Source organism: Ictalurus furcatus, chromosome 6 (assembly GCF_023375685.1).
Source record: "Ictalurus furcatus strain D&B chromosome 6, Billie_1.0, whole genome shotgun sequence".
Classification (NCBI taxonomy): Eukaryota; Metazoa; Chordata; class Actinopteri; order Siluriformes; family Ictaluridae; genus Ictalurus; species Ictalurus furcatus.
The window spans coordinates 19426929-19446339 of NC_071260.1; the positions used below are offsets into that span (position 1 = coordinate 19426929).

Consider the following 19411-nt stretch of genomic DNA (forward strand, 5'->3'; position numbering starts at 1 on the left):
TGAACCTTTCAACATTTTGTAGTGCTACAACCTGAAATTGACTTGACTAGGATTGTTGATTGTTTAGAACTTATTAATTAGAATGTCATGAATGTACACAAAAAAAGTAATTAACCATTTGGAAAATTAAAAAAACCCAACCTAAATTAGCTCTAGTGCAACCAGTTACCATCAAAAGTCACAGGATTAGTTGAACGGGGTCCAACTGTGTGGGAATAAATTGATGTTGATCTCGATATAAATACACCTGTTCATGGAAGGCTCCAGAATTTGTTAGAGAACATAACTAAACAAACAGCACCATGAAGACCAAAGAGCAAGTCTGGGACAACGTCCTGGAAAAGTAAAAGAAGGGTTTGCTTATATATATATAAAAACATCCAGGAGAGTGCTATTTAATCCATTATTTAAAAAATGGAAGGTATGTGGCACAACCACAACCTCGTCCATGCCCTCCACTAAAAGAAGAGGCTCCTCACAGAACAACCATAGCCTGGACACATCACAAAACTTGGCTTCATGGAAGAGTGTTGAGAAGAATGCCAAGAGACTCCTGTGGAAAAACAAAACAGGAGTGTGGAAAAAGATTCTATGAACTGCAATGCCTGAACATTTTGGCCTTGGCGCAAAGCACTAGATATGGCAGAACGCTGCACCTCACCCTGAGAACAAAATCCCCACAGTGAAGCATGGTGATGGAAGCAACATGTTGTGGAGTTTTCATCAGCAGGGCCTGGTAAACTGGTCAAGGTTGAAAGCAAGATGAATAGAGCAAAATACTGGACAATCCTAAAAGAAAACTTATTCCAGTCTGCAAGGCATTTGAAAATGGAGTGAAGCTTTATCTTCCAACAGGACAACAACCATATTGTCAAGGTTATAATAGAGTCATTAAAAATATCCTAGAATGTGAATGTGATAGAACAGCCCAAAGAAAACTGCTATTCACCAATGGTCCCCATCCAATCTCACAGAGCCTGAGCAATTTTACGAAGAAAAGTGGAACAAATATAGAATCCAGATGTGCAAAGGTGATAGAGCCATATCGAAGAAGACTTGCAGCTGTAAGTATAGACAAAAGTGGTTCTATAAAATATTGAACTGTCGGTAAATACTTATGCAACCAACCCATTTCAGCTTTCAACAATTGTGTCAAACTTACGAATATAGGTTTTACCTTCAAATTTCAAACAACTTATATAAATCAAATGGAAAGAATTCTAATTAAGTACATTTTAATTCCAGGTTGTATCCCTTTCTACAAAATGTAAAAAAAAGTTTAAAGGAGGAGTTAATACTTCTGCAAGGCATTACAAGTAAAACTGACCAGAAGTTTACACAATAAGAATAATATTACTCAATAAGAAAGCCCATATTATTTTAGACTATTAGAAATGAGAAATTATGAAACTGAACTGACTATTAGAAACTGAACACTTGGTGCACAATATTTTTAAATTGAACGACATATCAAAGCATCATTCCCACTACAGTCTTTGTTTTCTGTCCCGACAGGGGAGAAGATTACAAAAATATTGATGCCTTAGATCAATAAATGTGTCACAGCACCACCAAAAGGCAAGTGACAAAAAAGCTACAGCCTTCAAGGGTAAAAACGCTTTATTTAACTTTTATTAATTATTATTATTTTTCTTTTACATAAAGTGAAGTCTTCCCTTGCATGGTGTTTTTTTACACTCTATGTGATGCCCTGGGCTCTGAGAGGTTCAGACACAGGCTCAAGGTCAAGGTAAATACTGGACTTAACACACTGGGCAATACTATGTCAGGCAGTCAGACAATACTGCAAATCCATGCAGAGTCTCACTCAGTTCCACATGTGCTCCGTCCACAAGCTCCTCTGCATCTTTCTTGTTCGACTCTTTATAGAGCAACTAGGTAGAAAAACACTGAGTTTATGTGGTTTTGCACATCCTGAACCTTTTGATTAGTTAGTTGAAGATTGTTGTTCACAGTACAGTTCTCCACTGTAATAAATTCATCACACGAATCTGGGTGACATCTCCAGGCCACCTTCACAGTGAGACACAGTTGGCCTCCACGCGGAGAGGAGAAAGAGTGTGCACCGTTTTCTACGATCAGAAGTCATCTCACCCGTAGTCGTGACATCATCCACTCCAATCCCTGACATAGTCTGCACACAGAACAGGATTCATTTCATTAAATTGCATTAGGGAACAAGTCTTTATATTTGCAGATTAACTGTTTAATATAAACAAACTCAAAAGGCTTCAAAGTCAGTTTATTTGGCATTATATATATATATATATATATATATATATATATATATATATATATATAAAAAGTACACCCCATGGAAATGGTTAGCTTTTTTCTACATATTTGGACAAGCAAACATTTGACCCTCCGTTTATCCTTTATGAGCCATTCCTTAGTGGATCTGCTAGTGTGCTTAGGATCATTATCCTGTTGAAATGTCCACTTTTGGTTCAACCTCCACTTTCGGACAGATGGCCTCACATTATCATCAAGCACTCTTTGATATGATGCAGAATTCAGAGCTGAATCAATAAATGCAAGCTGGCCAGTCCCAGTGGGAGCAAAGCAACCCCAAACCATAACATTTCAACCACCATGCTTCATAGTTGGTATGAGGTGCTTCTCTTAAACAGCTGTCTTTGCTTTGCGCCAAACAAGGTGTGTAAATGTCTATACGAGTTCCAATTTACATGAACATGATATGAGCAGAGCATAAGGAAAGATAATGTATTTTGCATGGCACTGTAGAAGCTACCTAGAGCTTAATTGTGCCTCCTTTTGGCTAACAACACCAAACTAGCCTAGTTGGAAAAGTTTTATAGTTTATCAGTCTGGTAGTTCTACAAACAGTCACAACACCCGAGGTGAGTTTTATGATAAATCCAACTTTTTCTTGTCATAAATTTTTTTTCTTTTCATAAATTTTTTTCATGTCATACATTCACAGCAAATGCATGGAGAAGTAATACATGTAGAGCTGCAACAACTAATCGATAAGTGATTATGAAAATCGTTGTCAACGAATCTCATTATCGATTAGTTGGTCTGCGCGCGGCACAGGGCACATTTACTCAATACGTTACTTCTCTTCCGAAAACATGATTCGGAGAGTAAATACTAAAGTTGTGTCCCAAATGAAGTACTTACACTTACACAATGCCCTATGTACTCTACCGTCTAGTGTATGAATTTTAGAAAGGTAATATAATCTCAAATGGAACACTAGTCGGTTTTTCTAACTGGTAGTATAAGCCGCTTCCTAGTCGATGGCGCATGACATCATACACACACTAGCATTAGCAGACACCCAGAGTCACCGACAATGACTTTCTTCAGTTTACTGTTTATGTCAACGTTACCTTTTATTCCTAACATGACCTCAAGTTACCACCAGACGGCGGTGTAATCGTCAAGTGACTGAGGAAGAAAGTCCTCTAAGGCAGGGAAGCATTTTATATTAAACACCGCAGAGAACAAAAAGTGATGCATGAGAACAAACTTATGTTTATATCCAAAATGCTAGACTGTGTGTAAGGGGCAGGGGAAACGGGTGAAAGCTGCTTAAAGGAGATATGCATTATTTTTTTGGATGCTCAAAAAGCACTGAATTAAACTACAGTCCTAAATGAATAATATATATTCTGGTGAATCTCTGTGTATTGGGTTCTTTTCAGTCTTATAGAATTGGACAAACAGTTGTGTAAAGTTTTAGTCTGAAGTTTATATTCGTAACATTCAGTTTGAGGATTTTATTTTAAATATGCGAAAAAAATGGTACTGAAAGTTTACAAAAATATTAAATATTGTAAGGATTTTAATTTTGTTATGGTGACTGAAATGATTGAATGAAAATGCTACATTACTTTCACTATTTTAGCGCGTGAATTACAAGTGCGTAATTTTAACGGTGTATATATTTTGATATGTTTATTGACAAATAAAATGTCAAGATATAATGAAATATGCTGCATTTTATTATTTTGTAATTGTTAATAAAATATTAGGACAGTTTTATACTATTGGGGCAGTTTAGAGATCCAGCCGCATTACACATAAACTCCGGGCCACTAACGACCCGAATATGTAATAATTACTGACGAAACATGCATGCATTTAAGGGTTAAATTGTAAAAATTACCACAAAATCTAAATTTTATGTTATTTGAGAGAGTGTTTCAACTTTATTAATAGGCACTGTTTCAAAGAGGATCAAATGTTTGCTTGTCCAAATATGTAAAATAAATAAATAATTTCCATGGGGTGCACTTATTTTTTTTCAAATGACTGTAAACTGTTCTGTATGTCCAGAGATCAATGCAGTTTGGTCATCTCTCAGGTCAAACACACCGATTAAGCATCAAGTGAGTTAACAGAAAATTCATTATCTAGTGCCACCACCCCATGACTAAGAGAGTGATTCAATGTTCTTCAAACTTGGGTACAAAATTCAAAAGCAGACAGCTACAAAAAAACAAAACAAAAAAAACAAAACAGAAAAAACTGTCCGTTAGTATGAAAAAGAAAATATATTCTTACCCCTCCCCCGTGAGAGCACAACAGGCCTGGATGTGCCACTGGTGGTCCTTAACTGAAGTAAGCTGTAGGCTCTGTGAGATTTCAGCAACTGTCATACAACCTTTCACATCCTGTTTGTTGGCAAACACCAACAAACCAGCCTTTTTAAGGTCCTGGGAAACAAATTGAGAGCAAACCACTGAAACATGAACTCATTAAAAAAAAATTCCTTAACACATTTTCACAGTTCATCACAACTCTGCACTCACATTAGTGCATCTGTACACGAGTCTGAATGAAAGCAAATATATGTGGTGGCCTGGGAAACATCTTTATGTTACAGACTTTCCTAAAATAAAACATGTTCCCCTTTTTCATGAATCTAAACTAGAAGTTGTAACATCTTAACATTAACATTTTATGCCTAAAAGTGAAAAGAAAGACAATTAAATCTTTTAAAGATTTAATTCTGACTCTACTTCAAGACACTCCACCTACCTCTACATGTGTAAATGTGCCAAATTTTTAAAGAATTAGGAGTTTAGAGTGGGAAATAAGTTATTAGTGTGATTATCATTGTCATACACATCAGTCTCCGTCTCGTTACTTGAGGTAAAAGTCACACACAGCATTTAAACACGAGCCTCATCGTCGTCTCTTCACTTGACTGATCTCTAGTCATGCTAACATCAGTCAGTACGTTTACATGGACAACAATAATCCAATATTAACCCAATTAAGACAATACTCTGATTAAGAAACTACCATGTAAACAGCAATTTTTAATTACCTTAATCTGATTAAAGTCATACTCGAAGTAAACACAAATCGAATTAAGACATGTGGAGTATTCCGATTTTAGTCGCTTTATAGACATGTACACACCTTAATCACACTATTAACGTCATGTGGGGGTTTTCACCGCATTTTGCGACAGGACACGTACACACACGGCAGTGCTCAACCATTTGACGGCAAACAAGAGAGCACGGCTGCATCCGAAATGGCGTACTTACCTGCTATATATTAGGTGAAATACATGTATATAGCAGGTGAAATACATGTATTTCAACTACTATACAGTAGGTAAGTATGTGGTTTCAGACACAGCCCATGGCTTCAAGCAGTCGTCTATTTGCACGTATAGCATGACAAATAATTAGCTGCACCTGAAGCTTTCATAAAACTAAAAACACCAAAAAAAACTGTATATGGTACCATAACCAAAGAACTGTATGTTGATACGTGAAATTCTGGAGGGAATGTCGGACAGCGTGGCGTGGGGACTTAATGACGTGTGACGTTAATCGATCTATGTTCTATAAAATGTAACAAAGGAACATGAAAGGAGTATTCTAAAAGCAATTCATGTAAACACCTTAATTACAATATTGTCTTAGTCAGAATAAGGTCATAATTAGATTATTGCTGTCCATGTAAACAGTCAGTGAGGAAATAATCGCTGATCAATTCAGTCAGTTCTGTGACTAAATTTCAATGTCTTTTATTGGGTCATTTACACATTTTATAATGTGCGTAAGCACTATTCTGTTTTGATAAAGCAGGGACATGTGTGCATGCGGTGTGGAAAGAGGACACTAGACATAAGCAAATCCCAACTAATTTGAATAGAAAGATCTGCAAAGATAGAGGGGGTGTCAGTGTGCAGTAAGCATTATGGGAATGTAAGACTCACCTCGTGAGCGAGCATTCTGTAGAGCTCTTCTCTGGTCACAGAGATCCGCTCTCTGTCTGTGCTGTCCACCACAACTATCACAAACTGTACAGCCATGAGAATAGAATTCAATATTTCTGTCTACTATAAAGTCAGAATATACAGTCAGGTGAAAAAATAAGTACACCCCATGGAAATTGTTGGCTTTAAAATATATATATATATATACACATACACATACGGTATCTCACAAAAGTGAGTACACCCATCACATAAATATTTGATTATATCTTTTCATGTGACAACACTGAAGAAATGACACTTTGCTACAATGTAAAGTAGTGAGTGTACATTTGTGTAACAGTGTAAATTTGCTGTCCCCTCAAAATAACTCAACACACAGCCATTAATGTCTAAACCGCTGGCAACAAAAGTGAATACACCCCTAAGTGAAAATGTCCAAATTGGGCCCAATTAGCCATTTTCCCTCCCCGGTGTCATGTGACTTGTTAGTGTTACAAGGTCTCAGGTGTGAATGGGGAGCAGGTGTGTTAAATTTGGTGTCATCGCTCTCACACTCCCTCATACTGGTCACTGGAAGTTCAACATGGCACCTCATGGCAAAGAACTCTCTGAGGATCTGAAAAAAAGAATTGTTGCTCTACATAAAGATGGCCTAGGCTAGAAGAAGATTGCCAAGACCCTGACACTGAGCTGCAGCACGGTGGCCAAGACCATACAGCGGTTTAACAGGACAGGTTCCACTCAGAACAGGCCTCGCCATGGTCGATCAAAGAAGTTGAGTGCACGTGCTCAGCGTCATATCCAGAGGATGTCTTCGGGAAATAGACGTATGCGTGCTGTCAACATTACGGCAGAAGTTGAAGGGGTGGGGGGTCAGTCTGTCAGTGCTCAGACCATACGCCACACACTGCATCAAATTAGTCTGCATGGCTGTCGTCCCAGAAGGAAGCCTCTTCTAAAGATGATGTACAAGAAAGCCCGCAAACAGTTTCTGAAGACAAGCAGACTAAGGACATGGATTACTGGAACTGTGTCCTGTGGTCTGATGAGACCAAGATAAACTTATTTGGTTCAGATGATGTCAAGCGTGTGTGGCGGCAACCAGGTGAGGAGTACAAATACAAGTGTGTCTTGCCTACAGTCAAGCATGGTGGTGGGAGTGTCATGGTCTGGGGCTGCATGAGTGCTGCCGGCACTGGGGAGCTACAGTTCATTACGGGAACCATGAATGCCAACATGTACTGTGACATACTGACGCAGAGCATGATCCCCTCCCTTCGGAGACTGGGCCGTAGGGCAGTATTCCAGCTTGATAACGACCCTAAACACACCTCCAAGACAACCAATGCCTTGATAAAGAAACTGACGGTGAAGATGATGGACTAAACCCTATTGAGCATCTGTGGGGCATCCTCAAACGGAAGGTGGAGGAGCACAAGGTCGCTAACATCCACCAGCTCTGTGATGTCGTCATGGAGGAGTGGAAGAGGACTCCAGTGACAACCTATGAAGCTCTGGTGAACTCCATGCCCAAGAGGGTTAAGGCAGTGCTGGAAAATAATGGTGGCCACACAAAATATTGACACTTTGGGCCCAATTTGGACATTTTCCCTTAGGGGTGTACTCACTTTTGTTGACAGCGGTTTAGACATTAATGGCTGTGTGTTGAGTTATTTTGAGGGGACAGCAAATTTACACTGTTATACAACTGTACACTCACTACTTTACATTGTAGCAAAGTGTTGTCTTCAGTGTTGTCACATGAAACGTTATAATCAAATATTTACAAAAATGTGAGGGGTGTACTCACTTTTTTTTGAGAGAGATTTTATATATATATATATATGGACATATTTGGATTTGATCATCTTTGAAACAGTGCCTATTAATAAAGTTGATATACTTGAACAAAACCACAAGGAACATTTGCTTTTTCAATCATTTATTCAACAGAAATATCTATAGATGTGATATGCTTCTGTGGAACAAATAAGTACACCCTTGGCCTCAGAAGCTCTTAGAACTCTTTAGGTCTTGGCATGATGACACCACACACACACCACAATAACAAAGGGAACACCAGACACTAGATATGAGAGGGTTTAAATAAGACAGGTTCCATCTGCACTCACTAAGCAGGTTCTAATCACTGGCACCCAATCTTGATTAGAAACACCTGATTCTAATTTTATGGATCGGAAGGTGTGATAAATGTAGGGGTATATTCACTTTTCCCATATGACTGATCTATTTTTGATTAAACAGCGAAAATTGCTACAAAATGTCAATTTTATGTCATTTAATAGATTGTATCAACTTTAATAATAGGCACTGTTTCAAAGAGGATCAAATGTTTGCTTCTCCAAATATGTCAAAGAAGTCAACAATTACCATGGGGTGTACTTATTATTTTGTTTTGTTTTTTTCCTTCACATGAATGTGGTACAATCAAGAGGAGTAAAACACTAGCACACCGAATTTTCACAAAATGACAAGAAAAGCGAATATCATACCTCTGTGTTAGTGTAGTAGGTGTTCCAGGAAGAACGCAGAGATTCCTGGCCTCCTATATCCCACATGAGGAAATGGGTGTTCTTCACCACAATCTCCTCTACATTGCTGCCTATTGTGGGTGACGTGTGAACTACTTCATTCATAGAACTGAAGGCCAAAAACACACCAAAAAAAAAAACTATAATTAAATTATAATTAAAGCATTATTTATTTAGGTAGACTGAATACTGTAGGAAGTCGTTCGAATAACAGTTTGGTTTAAATAAGAAAAAACTGCCATATAGCATGGCCATATACCACAGAAAATCTCCATTACACAGTGAGTTAACACTTACTGGCAAAGAGACCTTCCTTGTGAGCTTTGGTGTGGTGTGACAGGAATGGCAGAATTTTTTTCCCCCAAATATTTCCACTGGTGTCACACAGGAACACTAAATTACATTCACTCAATTGTTTTGAAGATAACATCTCTGCTACTGGACTATGCTCAAAGGCTTCACGTGAAACAGAAGCCTTTAGCCACTCAGGCTTTCTTGTGACTGAGGAAGTGCTATTGCTGTATTAAACTCAGCAGTATTAGTTACAGGGACATATTAACTTGTATGATCACAGTAATTCACATGCTCTAGGAGTCCAGAGAAGCAAAAAGAAAATGAACAATAAATTTAACTACAAATACATTTCACTTCAGTTGGATTATTATTTTTTATCATACTTCCAATATGTGTGAATTATTACAGTTTTATTCTTAACATCGTAAGATACTTGAAATAAATAAAAAAAAGATAATAGTTATACTTTATATCAACTGTTAAAATGATTTTCAATAGTAATATAGATACATGCTTCAAGATAAATTCAGTACTTACAATTGATAAAGGATTGTTGTCTTTCCTGCATTGTCCAATCCAACGATGATGACTTTATGCTCTAAATAACAAAATAAAATATGGTAAGAAACACAGAACACTGTTATTTTTGACCCAAACACTAAATGGACTAAAATTATTCAAGCTATTACATAACCGATTTACACCAATAAAGCTCACATCAGACAAATCATAAAATTCACTAACTAGGCCACCAAAGAAGTAAAGGCTGATTTATACTTGCTGTTAACTATGTGTACACAAGATGGCTGCCGCACATGTCCTGTGGTTGTTTGGCATGGCCCAAATAGCCTGGACTACTGGTTTCAGAAAATAATACAAAATAATCTCAAATTTGAAGATACAATGTGAATGAATGTGAAGATACAAGGTTAAAAGCAGTCCAATCCTCAAGATCTGATAATTAATCATCTAGGCATCTAGTTGTTGTTAAAGTGGGGTTTTCAATTTGGGTTCTCAATGATTTTTTTCAGTTCAACTGAACAATGTTTATGGAATTTAATGCATATTATATCTAAAGACAGAATCCACAACTGTAGACAATACAAATTCAGCAAACGCTAGGACTAAGACATCAGTCTCTTTCTCAAGCATACTGTATATTCAAACTTGCATTTATTACACAGCTGTGAATATGGAACAAACCAAACCACAGATCTTGTTTAACCAGTCAAAATGTAAACCTGCTCCTCTAACAAACCTAAGCCATGTGCATATAACACTCCTGAACCGGCAGAGCAACACCGTAAAGTGCTAGTGACTTTATATATATATATATATATATATATATATATATATATATATATATATATATATATATAATAAATATAAAATTAACCTAGATTATAACCCTTAATTAGAATTGTTTTTCACCAGCATTCGAATGAGGAAAGGTGACTATATAAAAATATACTGTGCTTCACAACAAAAAAATAATCACACAGTGCTGCACTCATTAATATCTTAACACGTAAGCACATTGTGTGTCCCTTTGGATGCAAGCTTTGTTCCTAGATGTGATATATTATATAAAGGCATTAATTACAGGTTGAGAAATACAGCAGGAACAGTAGCTAGCGATACCTTAGTTATGCTTACAAATCAGGTGTGTTAATGACGCATTCTGCCTGAGTGAGTAAAACAAGCATGACGGCAATGCTCTGGCATCAATGCAGAAGTCCAATGACTAACCCTTCAGGAATGTTTTTAGTCGTTTTATAATAGTAAAGGTTCCAAAAAGTGCACATAATAACAACAACGGTGATCAGGTGACGACTGTCAACATTCAATTCAAATTTGTGTACTTTAACCTCCAACATAACATGTGTAAGCAGACAGATAGCAGCTGTGGATATGATCATAGGGGATGCATTAGTGAAGCAATTTAATATGAAATACACTTTATGGCCAAACATATGTGGACACTTGACCATCACACTCTCATGTGGTTCTTTCCCAAACTGTTACCATAAATTTGGAAACACACAATTTTCAGGAATGTCTTTGTATGCTGAAACATAACAATATCCCTAACCCACACATCTTCCAGCATGACAATGTGCCTGCACACAAAGCAAGCTCCATGAAGACATGGTTTGCCAAGATTGATGTCAAACAAATCGAGGGTCCTGCACAGAGCCCTGAACAACTTTGGGATGAACTGGAATGATGACGGTACCCCAGGCCTCCTCACCTCACATCAGTGCCTGATCTCACTAAGAATTTTAAACAGATACATGAGTTATTTTATCATCTTGGGTCTAAAGGTTAGACCACACTGTAAAGATGTGCTTTCTTTTTCATGGTAACCATTGATCCTCCATGTATCATATCAGCTCCGTCTGTTGTTTTTGTCACTTCTTACTGGACATTCAATAAAGAGCCAATAACAAAACAATATGGCCTTCAAACAAACTAAGGGTTTGCTATGCAAATAATACATCATGGAATCAAATAATTAAAATTAAAATCTATCCTTGTATTCAACGTGAAGTTGAGTAGCTGAGTTTCGGAGCCATCTCAGTGGGACTGTAAGAGAGTTGTGTCTATGGGTAATTGCTTTTCAATTCAGGAAGGGTGCAGCGGCTTCCATTGTATACTCTCAAGTAATTTGCACCAGGAACCCCCCCCCCCCTTTTTATTAAAAAAAATAAAAAATAAAATAACTGTAGGAAATTAGGAAATCCCAGTTCCCTTTTACAAATGAAAGGACAGTGAAAATGTCTAGTCAGACAGCATTGTTAAACATGTTATTTTAATCCATGTATTAGTTGTAATAATACATGCTTGTCTTGCAGCATTCCACTTACAATTACTCAACTCTATCCATTGGTGCCATTACATACAAGTAGTCAGCTGTGTGTATCTTGAAAATATCTTCATAACTTTATTATATTCAAATAACAATTAACCCCTTAACGGAGTACGTTCTTGACTAACCGAGAACTACGATTGTTCTGTGAATAGGTCTGTCCGTTGGACATGCTTCAAGCCGTCGTTTCCCAATTCTGAATACTTTAAACGGACGCACCAATGGTTTAATTTTTTTTTTTTTTTTGCATAACACTTAATGTTATTCAAACACTAAAATATTTAAAGGCTGTGTCATCTGTAATGGAACAGCTTGTCCAGTCACTCAGCTTTATGTGTTTAATAATGTTTGAAAGGGCCATGGTGTGTGTCTCCTTGTTGTGTTGTAAACATAGAAACACTGATGTATTTTCTAGACACATTGGCTTTCTAGTGAAACCTGAGCAATCGGTGCAGCCAGTTAAGCAACACCATGATTTCAGCCAATACTAGGTCACATCATCTATAATGAATGAGAAGCCATGGAAACTGCAGGCCATCACACAGAGGTCCTTCGCTGGCTCAGATCTTGTGTCTGTCATTATGTGGACACTGATGGGTTTCTTTAGTCTGTCACTGCACCACATATTTTACATATAAGCCTGTATGAAATAAATCAAGATAGCAGTAATGAGTGGTGATGCATCTTCATTTGGACAGCTTGTTTAGTTCTTACTCTGGTTACTTCCAAAGCAGATAACTGTACGACAGTGTAACCTACATTATATTATACGATAACCTACACTATATTATAAACTACATTATGTTATATTATAACCTACATTATATTATAGCTATTAAATAAATAGCCTCATCATTAAGGTTTCAACTCTTTCAAAACTGTGCAACACTTCAGCTTCAGACCAGAAGCTTGACCGAAGCATAAATATGTATGTACAGTTCTCTAGATAGCACACTGCATTACTCAACAAAATGAAGTATTGTAAAAAGAAACATTTATGCTTATATGTCTTTGTAGGACCGTTAATTATAAATGTAATGTAAATGTAATAAATAAACAGAGATGTGTTACATCGCACTGATGTTGCAGTTATACAGGCCTACGCTAACCATAACAAATGAACAGCTAACGATAGCTAGGACTGGAGTTAAGAGATGGACAGCATTAAGTTACTAATGGAACTAAAGAAAACAAACAGTTTCATGCTTTAAATCTTTGAGAGCTTTTCATATTTCACACAAGCAGTTCCCCTAATGCTGACAGAGAAAGCAGCTCCGCCAGGCTCACTGACTTCTAGCACAGTCCGCTGTTAGCTATGAACTGCTAGCATATGACATACAGCGTCGGGAAACACATTAGCAAGTGTCAAACAGGTAGCTAATAAAACACAACCAGTTACAGATCAACGAAGCCGTTTTGCTATAGCTGACAGACATTTATAAGACACTAGAAAACCTAAGGTTTTTTATGTTATACGTTATATCATAACCTTAACACAACGTTATCTAAACTTCACAAGCTAATGTCAACTAGCCGACTAGCTAACTTTGCTAAATATCCATTGTCTTCTTAAATGTAGAGAAATGACTCACCTTGGTGGTTAAAAAGCCTCCATAACTTTGTAAAAATGATTCCCATGTCTACTGGATGAGTTTCTTCGCACCGACAACACAAATAATCTAAAATATAGCTGCTTCGTATAAACGAATCGAAAGCAGAACCAAGCTAGCTGTCAGGTACAACCAGCGATTTAGCTAAATGCAGGGGATGTTTTCAAAGCGAAATTGAGATGAGAAGTAAACATAGCGATTGACAACGCCACTGCTTTTGAAATGCGGCATAATTTGCCTAATGTCATAGCCTGGTTCAGGGAGGAAAGCGTTAGAGAATCGTCATTCAGTCCGCGCAGCTTGGTGTAAGTGAGGTGCTGCGGCTGCTGACTTCCGCCGCAACAGCTGAATGAACACACGGGCATGGAGCAGCGCAGCTAAGAGCCGCCCCAGGATCTCTAGAGCTGTCCAGAGCTGCCCTGCCCTGCTCTGCTCTACCCTGTTCTACCCTGTCCTGCTCTGCTCTACCCTGTCTTGCTCTGCTATGTCCTGTCCTGCTCTGCTCTGCTCTATCCTGCTCTGCTATGTTATGTCCTGTCCTGCTCTGCTCTGTCCTCGTGTTCAAACTCTGCTATCCCACAGGCTAAAGGTTTTTGCCAACGTTTGTAAGCACTCTCTTTTAATTGCTTACTAATGAGCATTTTTAGACTTGCACTGGTAACTGTTTTAGAATTGCAAGTTACAAGGTGATTCCATCATTTTTTCAACACTGAGTGACCCCATAATTTTTTCCTCTACTTGATCTGGAATAAAACGGATGCCATTAATTTAAACAAATTATTTGTTTGAGGTATGTTTCACGAAGCCAGAATGTTCAGCTTTTTAAAAAATATTGTTTTGTGTCATATCTGTGATTTGTGGGCGCACAGTGGTTTAGTGGTTAGCACGTTCGCCTCACACCACCAGGGTTGGGGTTTCAATTGCTGCCACTGCCCTGTGTGTGCGGAATTTGCATGTTCTCCACATGCTGCCGGGGTTTCCTCCGGGTACTCCGGTTTCCTCCCCTAGTCCAAAAGACATGCATGGTAGGCTGATTGACATGTCCAACGTCTCCATAGTGTATGAATGGGTGTGTGAACGTGTATGTGATTGTGCCCTGCAATGGATTGACACAGTGTCCAGGGTGTACCCCGCCTTGTGCCCGATGCTCCCTGGACGTATAAGTGGTATAGCAGATGGATGGATGGATGTGTGATTTGATAATTTGCTACAAAATAAAAAAGCTGGATGAGTATCCTCTAAGTGTGGTGATTCCATCATTTTTGCCAGGGGGTGTACTACAACTATTACTAGCGTTTAAAACAGTGTTATTATGAATGCAAACTTTAATGCACTGAAAAAGACATACTATTAGCCAAAAGACACACTATTAACCAATTATATTGGTTTTACTCTGCCCACGTTTAAAAAATTTCCCCTACATGCTTTTGAATGTCCATGGAATAACAAAATATTAGATGCCATGAGTGTACCTTCTACCATCATTTACATATTTGAATGGTCATGTAATACGAAGCAATGTGATAACATGAAATAAAAAATTACTATGCTAATAAATTACTAAATGCTATCATGGTTCTGAATATGCTGTAATCCTAGAATTGTCATTTTACACATCTCATAGAGTTAGTTACTGGTAAATAAAAATGTATGTTTCATATTTATATTGGAAGTACATTTGCCTCACACCTCCGGGGCTGAGGGTTCAAATCCCGCCTCTGCCCTGTGTGCCCGGAGTTTGCATGTTCTCCCTCTGCTTCAGAGGTTTCCTCTGATACTCTGGTTTCCTCCCCCAGTCAAAAGACATGCATTGTAGACTGATTGGCATCTTTAAAATGTCCATAGTGTGAGAATGGGAGTCTGAATGTGTGTGCGATTGTACCCTACGATGGGCTGGCCCCCCATCCAGGGTGTCTCCCACCTCATGCTCCGATTCCTCCGGAAAAGGCTCTGACCCTTGTAGGATAAGCGGTAGAGAAAATGGATGGATTCATACTGGAAAGTTATCTAATATTGAAGCTATAGTTAAGCTAGGTAATGTTGGTGGTGTATTTATCATTAATATCAGTTAAAAGGAAACTTGAAAATGTATTTACTTACTTAAATTACTAAACAATGTACAACATAATTAGGCTATGTGACTATAACATACAGTGTCATTCCTAAGCTGAGACCTTGTCAAACTCCAGACTTACCTCACTGAGCTCTGATTTGAAAAATGAGATGTTCTTCACATTAACTTGGACTGTTCAGGAATCTCTCTAATTAAATGAACACTTAGTAAAATACATATTTACTGTATGTAATTAAAGCTAAGTTTAATAAATGATTTTATTAGAACACGTGTCAGTAAAACCCAGTATTATTTACTCGTCGTTATTTAAACCTTTTATTGAAGTTTCAGAAGAATTTCGAAAATCCGCAGAATCGTCTCACGTGGTAGAAGAGACCGCATTGACGTGACGTCATCACCATGCGACCAGCAGGGGACGGGCCAATCAAGAAGAGCACGTTGATGACTCAGAACGGTACTGCGCTTGGATTACAGGAGGGAAAGAAAGGCCGGAGAGCAATATTGTAGACTGTGTTGATTTAATTTAGTTTCTTGTCCTGCCTCACGTTTTATTTCCTCCTTGTTTCAGCGAGTTACATTTGAGTTACATTTGAGTTACATTTGAGTTGTTGGTGAAGTCGCGTTGAAGAACTTCTGCGAGGTAGCCATGTCAGTTACGGAGATGTTTAGCTACATCCAGGGCTTTTTAACTGCAGATCAAGATATTCGCGAGGTAAGGTTCATGTACAGTTCATGCTCATTAACCGATGAATATGTAGAGTGATCGTCGAAAAGGTAAATAAGTATGCAATCTTAGCTGAATAAAAATGTCACGTATAACATTTTATGGAGTCGTGATGGGACTGGAGCAGGTTTAACAAGATTGCCATTAGTTACGTTTCTGCAAAACACTTGTTCCCTTGGGTGGGTTTTTAGCCTTTCTCAATCTTGCTCCTTTTAGACAACGTGCCTCCTTTTTAACTTGTAGGACATAAGAAAAGTTGTCCAAACACTCGAGCAGACCGCCAGGGAGATTCTCACCATCCTTCAAAGTGTCCATCAACCAAGTGGGTTCAAAGATAGTAAGTGGACAATCATTAGAAATCTCTTTGATATTTCACCATAGTACTGTAGGAATATATAATAGCCTGTGTTTTATCACCAGTTCCCAGCAAGTGTCTGAAGGCCAGGGAGCTGTTTTGCATGGTTCAAACCCAAATTGGTGAGCTGAAAACAAAGTTCCCTGTGGAACAGTATTACAGGTCAGTGCAGAAACTGTATGGCGTATATAGTGTAATGTGAAGAGCTTTACCTTAGTTGTATTCATTTTTATTTTTTAAAAATGTTTTGTTAACTTTCGCAGGTTTCATGAGCACTGGAGGTTTGTTCTGCAGCGCCTTACGTTTCTTGCCGCTTTTGTGGTCTATTTGGAGAGCGAGTCCTTGGTGACACGAGAGGAGGTGGCAAAAATACTCGGAAGTATGCGTGATTTCTTTAAGGTTTTGAACTTGGCTCCTCATTGAACGTATTCATATAAAGTAACACGTTTTTGTTTGTACAGTTGAAGTGGACAGAGAAAAAGGATTCCATCTGGACCTTGAAGATTATCTAGCGGGGATTCTTATTATGGCCAGTGAACTGGTAAGATATTAACTGTCAGGCCTTTTTGAAGGATTTCTGTAAAGTGTCATCAAATTAAAATGTATTGTTGACTCCACAGTCAAGGTTGGCAGTCAACAGTGTAACAGCTGGAGACTACGGGCGCCCTCTTCGTATCTCAGATTTCATCAACAAACTTGATTCTGGTTTTCGCCTGCTAAATCTGAAAAACGACCCGCTCCGTAAACGCTACGATGGTCTCAAGTATGACGTGAAGAAGATTGAGGAGGTAGTGTATGATCTGTCAATCCGGGGCCTTGCCAAGGAGCAGGAAGCCGGGGGAGATAAGTAGAGGTAGGAGAGGAACTAAAGAGGCCGTGGGGCAAATACCCTGGCTGGGATTCTCCATGAGTGCAAGAGTGGAGACTTAACCTGCCAGTGGGCAGGCATGTGGAGGAAGAGAAGATCAGATGGAAGTGTTGAAGCCCCTGTAGCCTTTGACAGTGGTGTGGAGTTTGTAGCCAGCTGTCTCCCCTAGTGGAACGCTGTTTGGGCCTGATTAAAAAAATGGGAGAAGCGGTGTTTCTCACTGCTGTTGAGAAGTTTACTCATGTACAGTTCATCTGTATGCTTGGTTGGATGTGCCATTTTGCTGTTCTTTATTGTTCTGTGCTGGTCATTGCACTTGTAAAGCATTGTATAAATATTGGACTTGGTTGACACTAGGTTGAGGTGATTTTAAAAATACTTAGTTTTCTTCTCAATATCACAGAGGTCTGTAATATAATAGTACTACAAGTGAACGTGGCCTACAGGGTTTTTTTTTTTTTTGGACAGTTTTTAAATATGTACTAAGGTGTGTGTGTGTGTGTGTGTGTGTGTGTGTATATGCTTAAACCATACTTCAGAATTGACTAGAGGGGAGGAAAATTAATGATGAACCTAAACTACACAAAACTGCTGCTTTGGGAAAAAAAAACCCTGCTTTTTATCATTTTTTAAATTTTTTTCGACATATTCTGTTTTTCTTTCAGTACCTACAGACATATTCACAGGAATAGAGGTGCACATCTATCAGAGCCCCAAATCTTAGACTTTGATATGAAGAATATTTCTGCTAAAAATGTTTTGCAAGTTTATGCTGTATGGTGATTGACAAGAGGATTCTTGGAAGAGCAAAAATATTCTTTAATGAAGGCGACAGTACTGCCTTATTTTTACAATCCTGTCAGTGTGCTTCTGCTGTCATGACCTCAATTAGTTACATTTTTCAAAACTTCTTAATAAATAATGTTAGACTATTGCATGTTCTATATTGTCTGAAGACAGCAGTTTTGCAAAAATCCACTTCTCATAGTCATCAAATGCAAAGTTTTTTTTTTTTTTAATCAATTATTGTTTGCCTGTTTCATTGGTATGTAATGTTGAGCTATACATGTGAGCATGTGATTAGCCTGCTTTATAAATGTATGCCTAAGTACTGTTTGACACAACACATGAAGTACCTATTTTGACTTCAACATTAGTCCAAAGTTGTCAGTAGTAATAATATGCACCTGTTTCCTCATGGAATGTCTGGTATATTACCACTGAATTGACTTATGAGTCTCTCTCTCTCTCTCTCTGATGTTTCAAAACATTGTGTAATAAAGTGCATCACAAACAAACCATTTTGAGTAAACAAGTAGCCAATGAAAAGATCAGTTTGCTTGTTTTTGTTCATTTATATTTAATATAATTCACCAATTTGTACACATGGAAAATATTAAATTAGGTTTTGTAAATAAAGAAAAGAACAGCATGTCTGGTCTCAGTTAAAAGAATGACTTTATGTAGTGAGTTAAAACCCCCTTTCTATTGAGTAATATACTGTAGAAGCTTCAATGTTTGCTGTGCCAATGATGATTCATTTTTGTATTGAAAAACAAAATTCTACCTCCATAGGCATATATTAACAATTCATGTATCAGTGCCAATACTAACCTAAATTACAGAAGAAATTTCTGAACTTTATTGAAATGCTGATTAGAAAATTATAATTTAAACAATGTTTGCAACAGCAGTTCCGTTACGAGTGTGCATAATAAGATTCTCATTTAAATTGCAAAACGTATATTCACATTTGTTTTTCTCTGCACAACAATGTGCAATTCCTGCCAAAATTAAACTAAAGTCTATTAAACATTTCATTTTTAATGT

The 19411-nt window shown here is 37.9% G+C and overlaps 2 protein-coding genes across 2 annotated transcripts; one reads left to right on the forward strand and one right to left on the reverse strand.

Annotated features, from left to right (window-relative positions):
- Nucleotides 1-1602: 1602 nt before the first annotated feature.
- Nucleotides 1603-13979, reverse strand: arl5a (ADP-ribosylation factor-like 5A). The gene is made up of 6 exons (XM_053626980.1): nt 13543-13979; nt 9619-9679; nt 8749-8896; nt 6233-6316; nt 4558-4709; nt 1603-2155 (listed from the first exon to the last, which is right to left on the reverse strand). Exons 1-6 carry the CDS (start codon nt 13586-13588, stop codon nt 2107-2109), a joined length of 540 nt encoding a protein of 179 aa, XP_053482955.1. The 5' UTR covers nt 13589-13979; the 3' UTR covers nt 1603-2106.
- A 2050-nt stretch (nt 13980-16029) lies between these two features.
- tsn (translin) lies at nt 16030-19257 on the forward strand. The gene is made up of 6 exons (XM_053626981.1): nt 16030-16346; nt 16602-16695; nt 16779-16875; nt 16977-17092; nt 17175-17254; nt 17334-19257. Exons 1-6 carry the CDS (start codon nt 16281-16283, stop codon nt 17562-17564), a joined length of 684 nt encoding a protein of 227 aa, XP_053482956.1. The 5' UTR covers nt 16030-16280; the 3' UTR covers nt 17565-19257.
- The last annotated feature ends 154 nt before the right edge of the window (nt 19258-19411 follow it).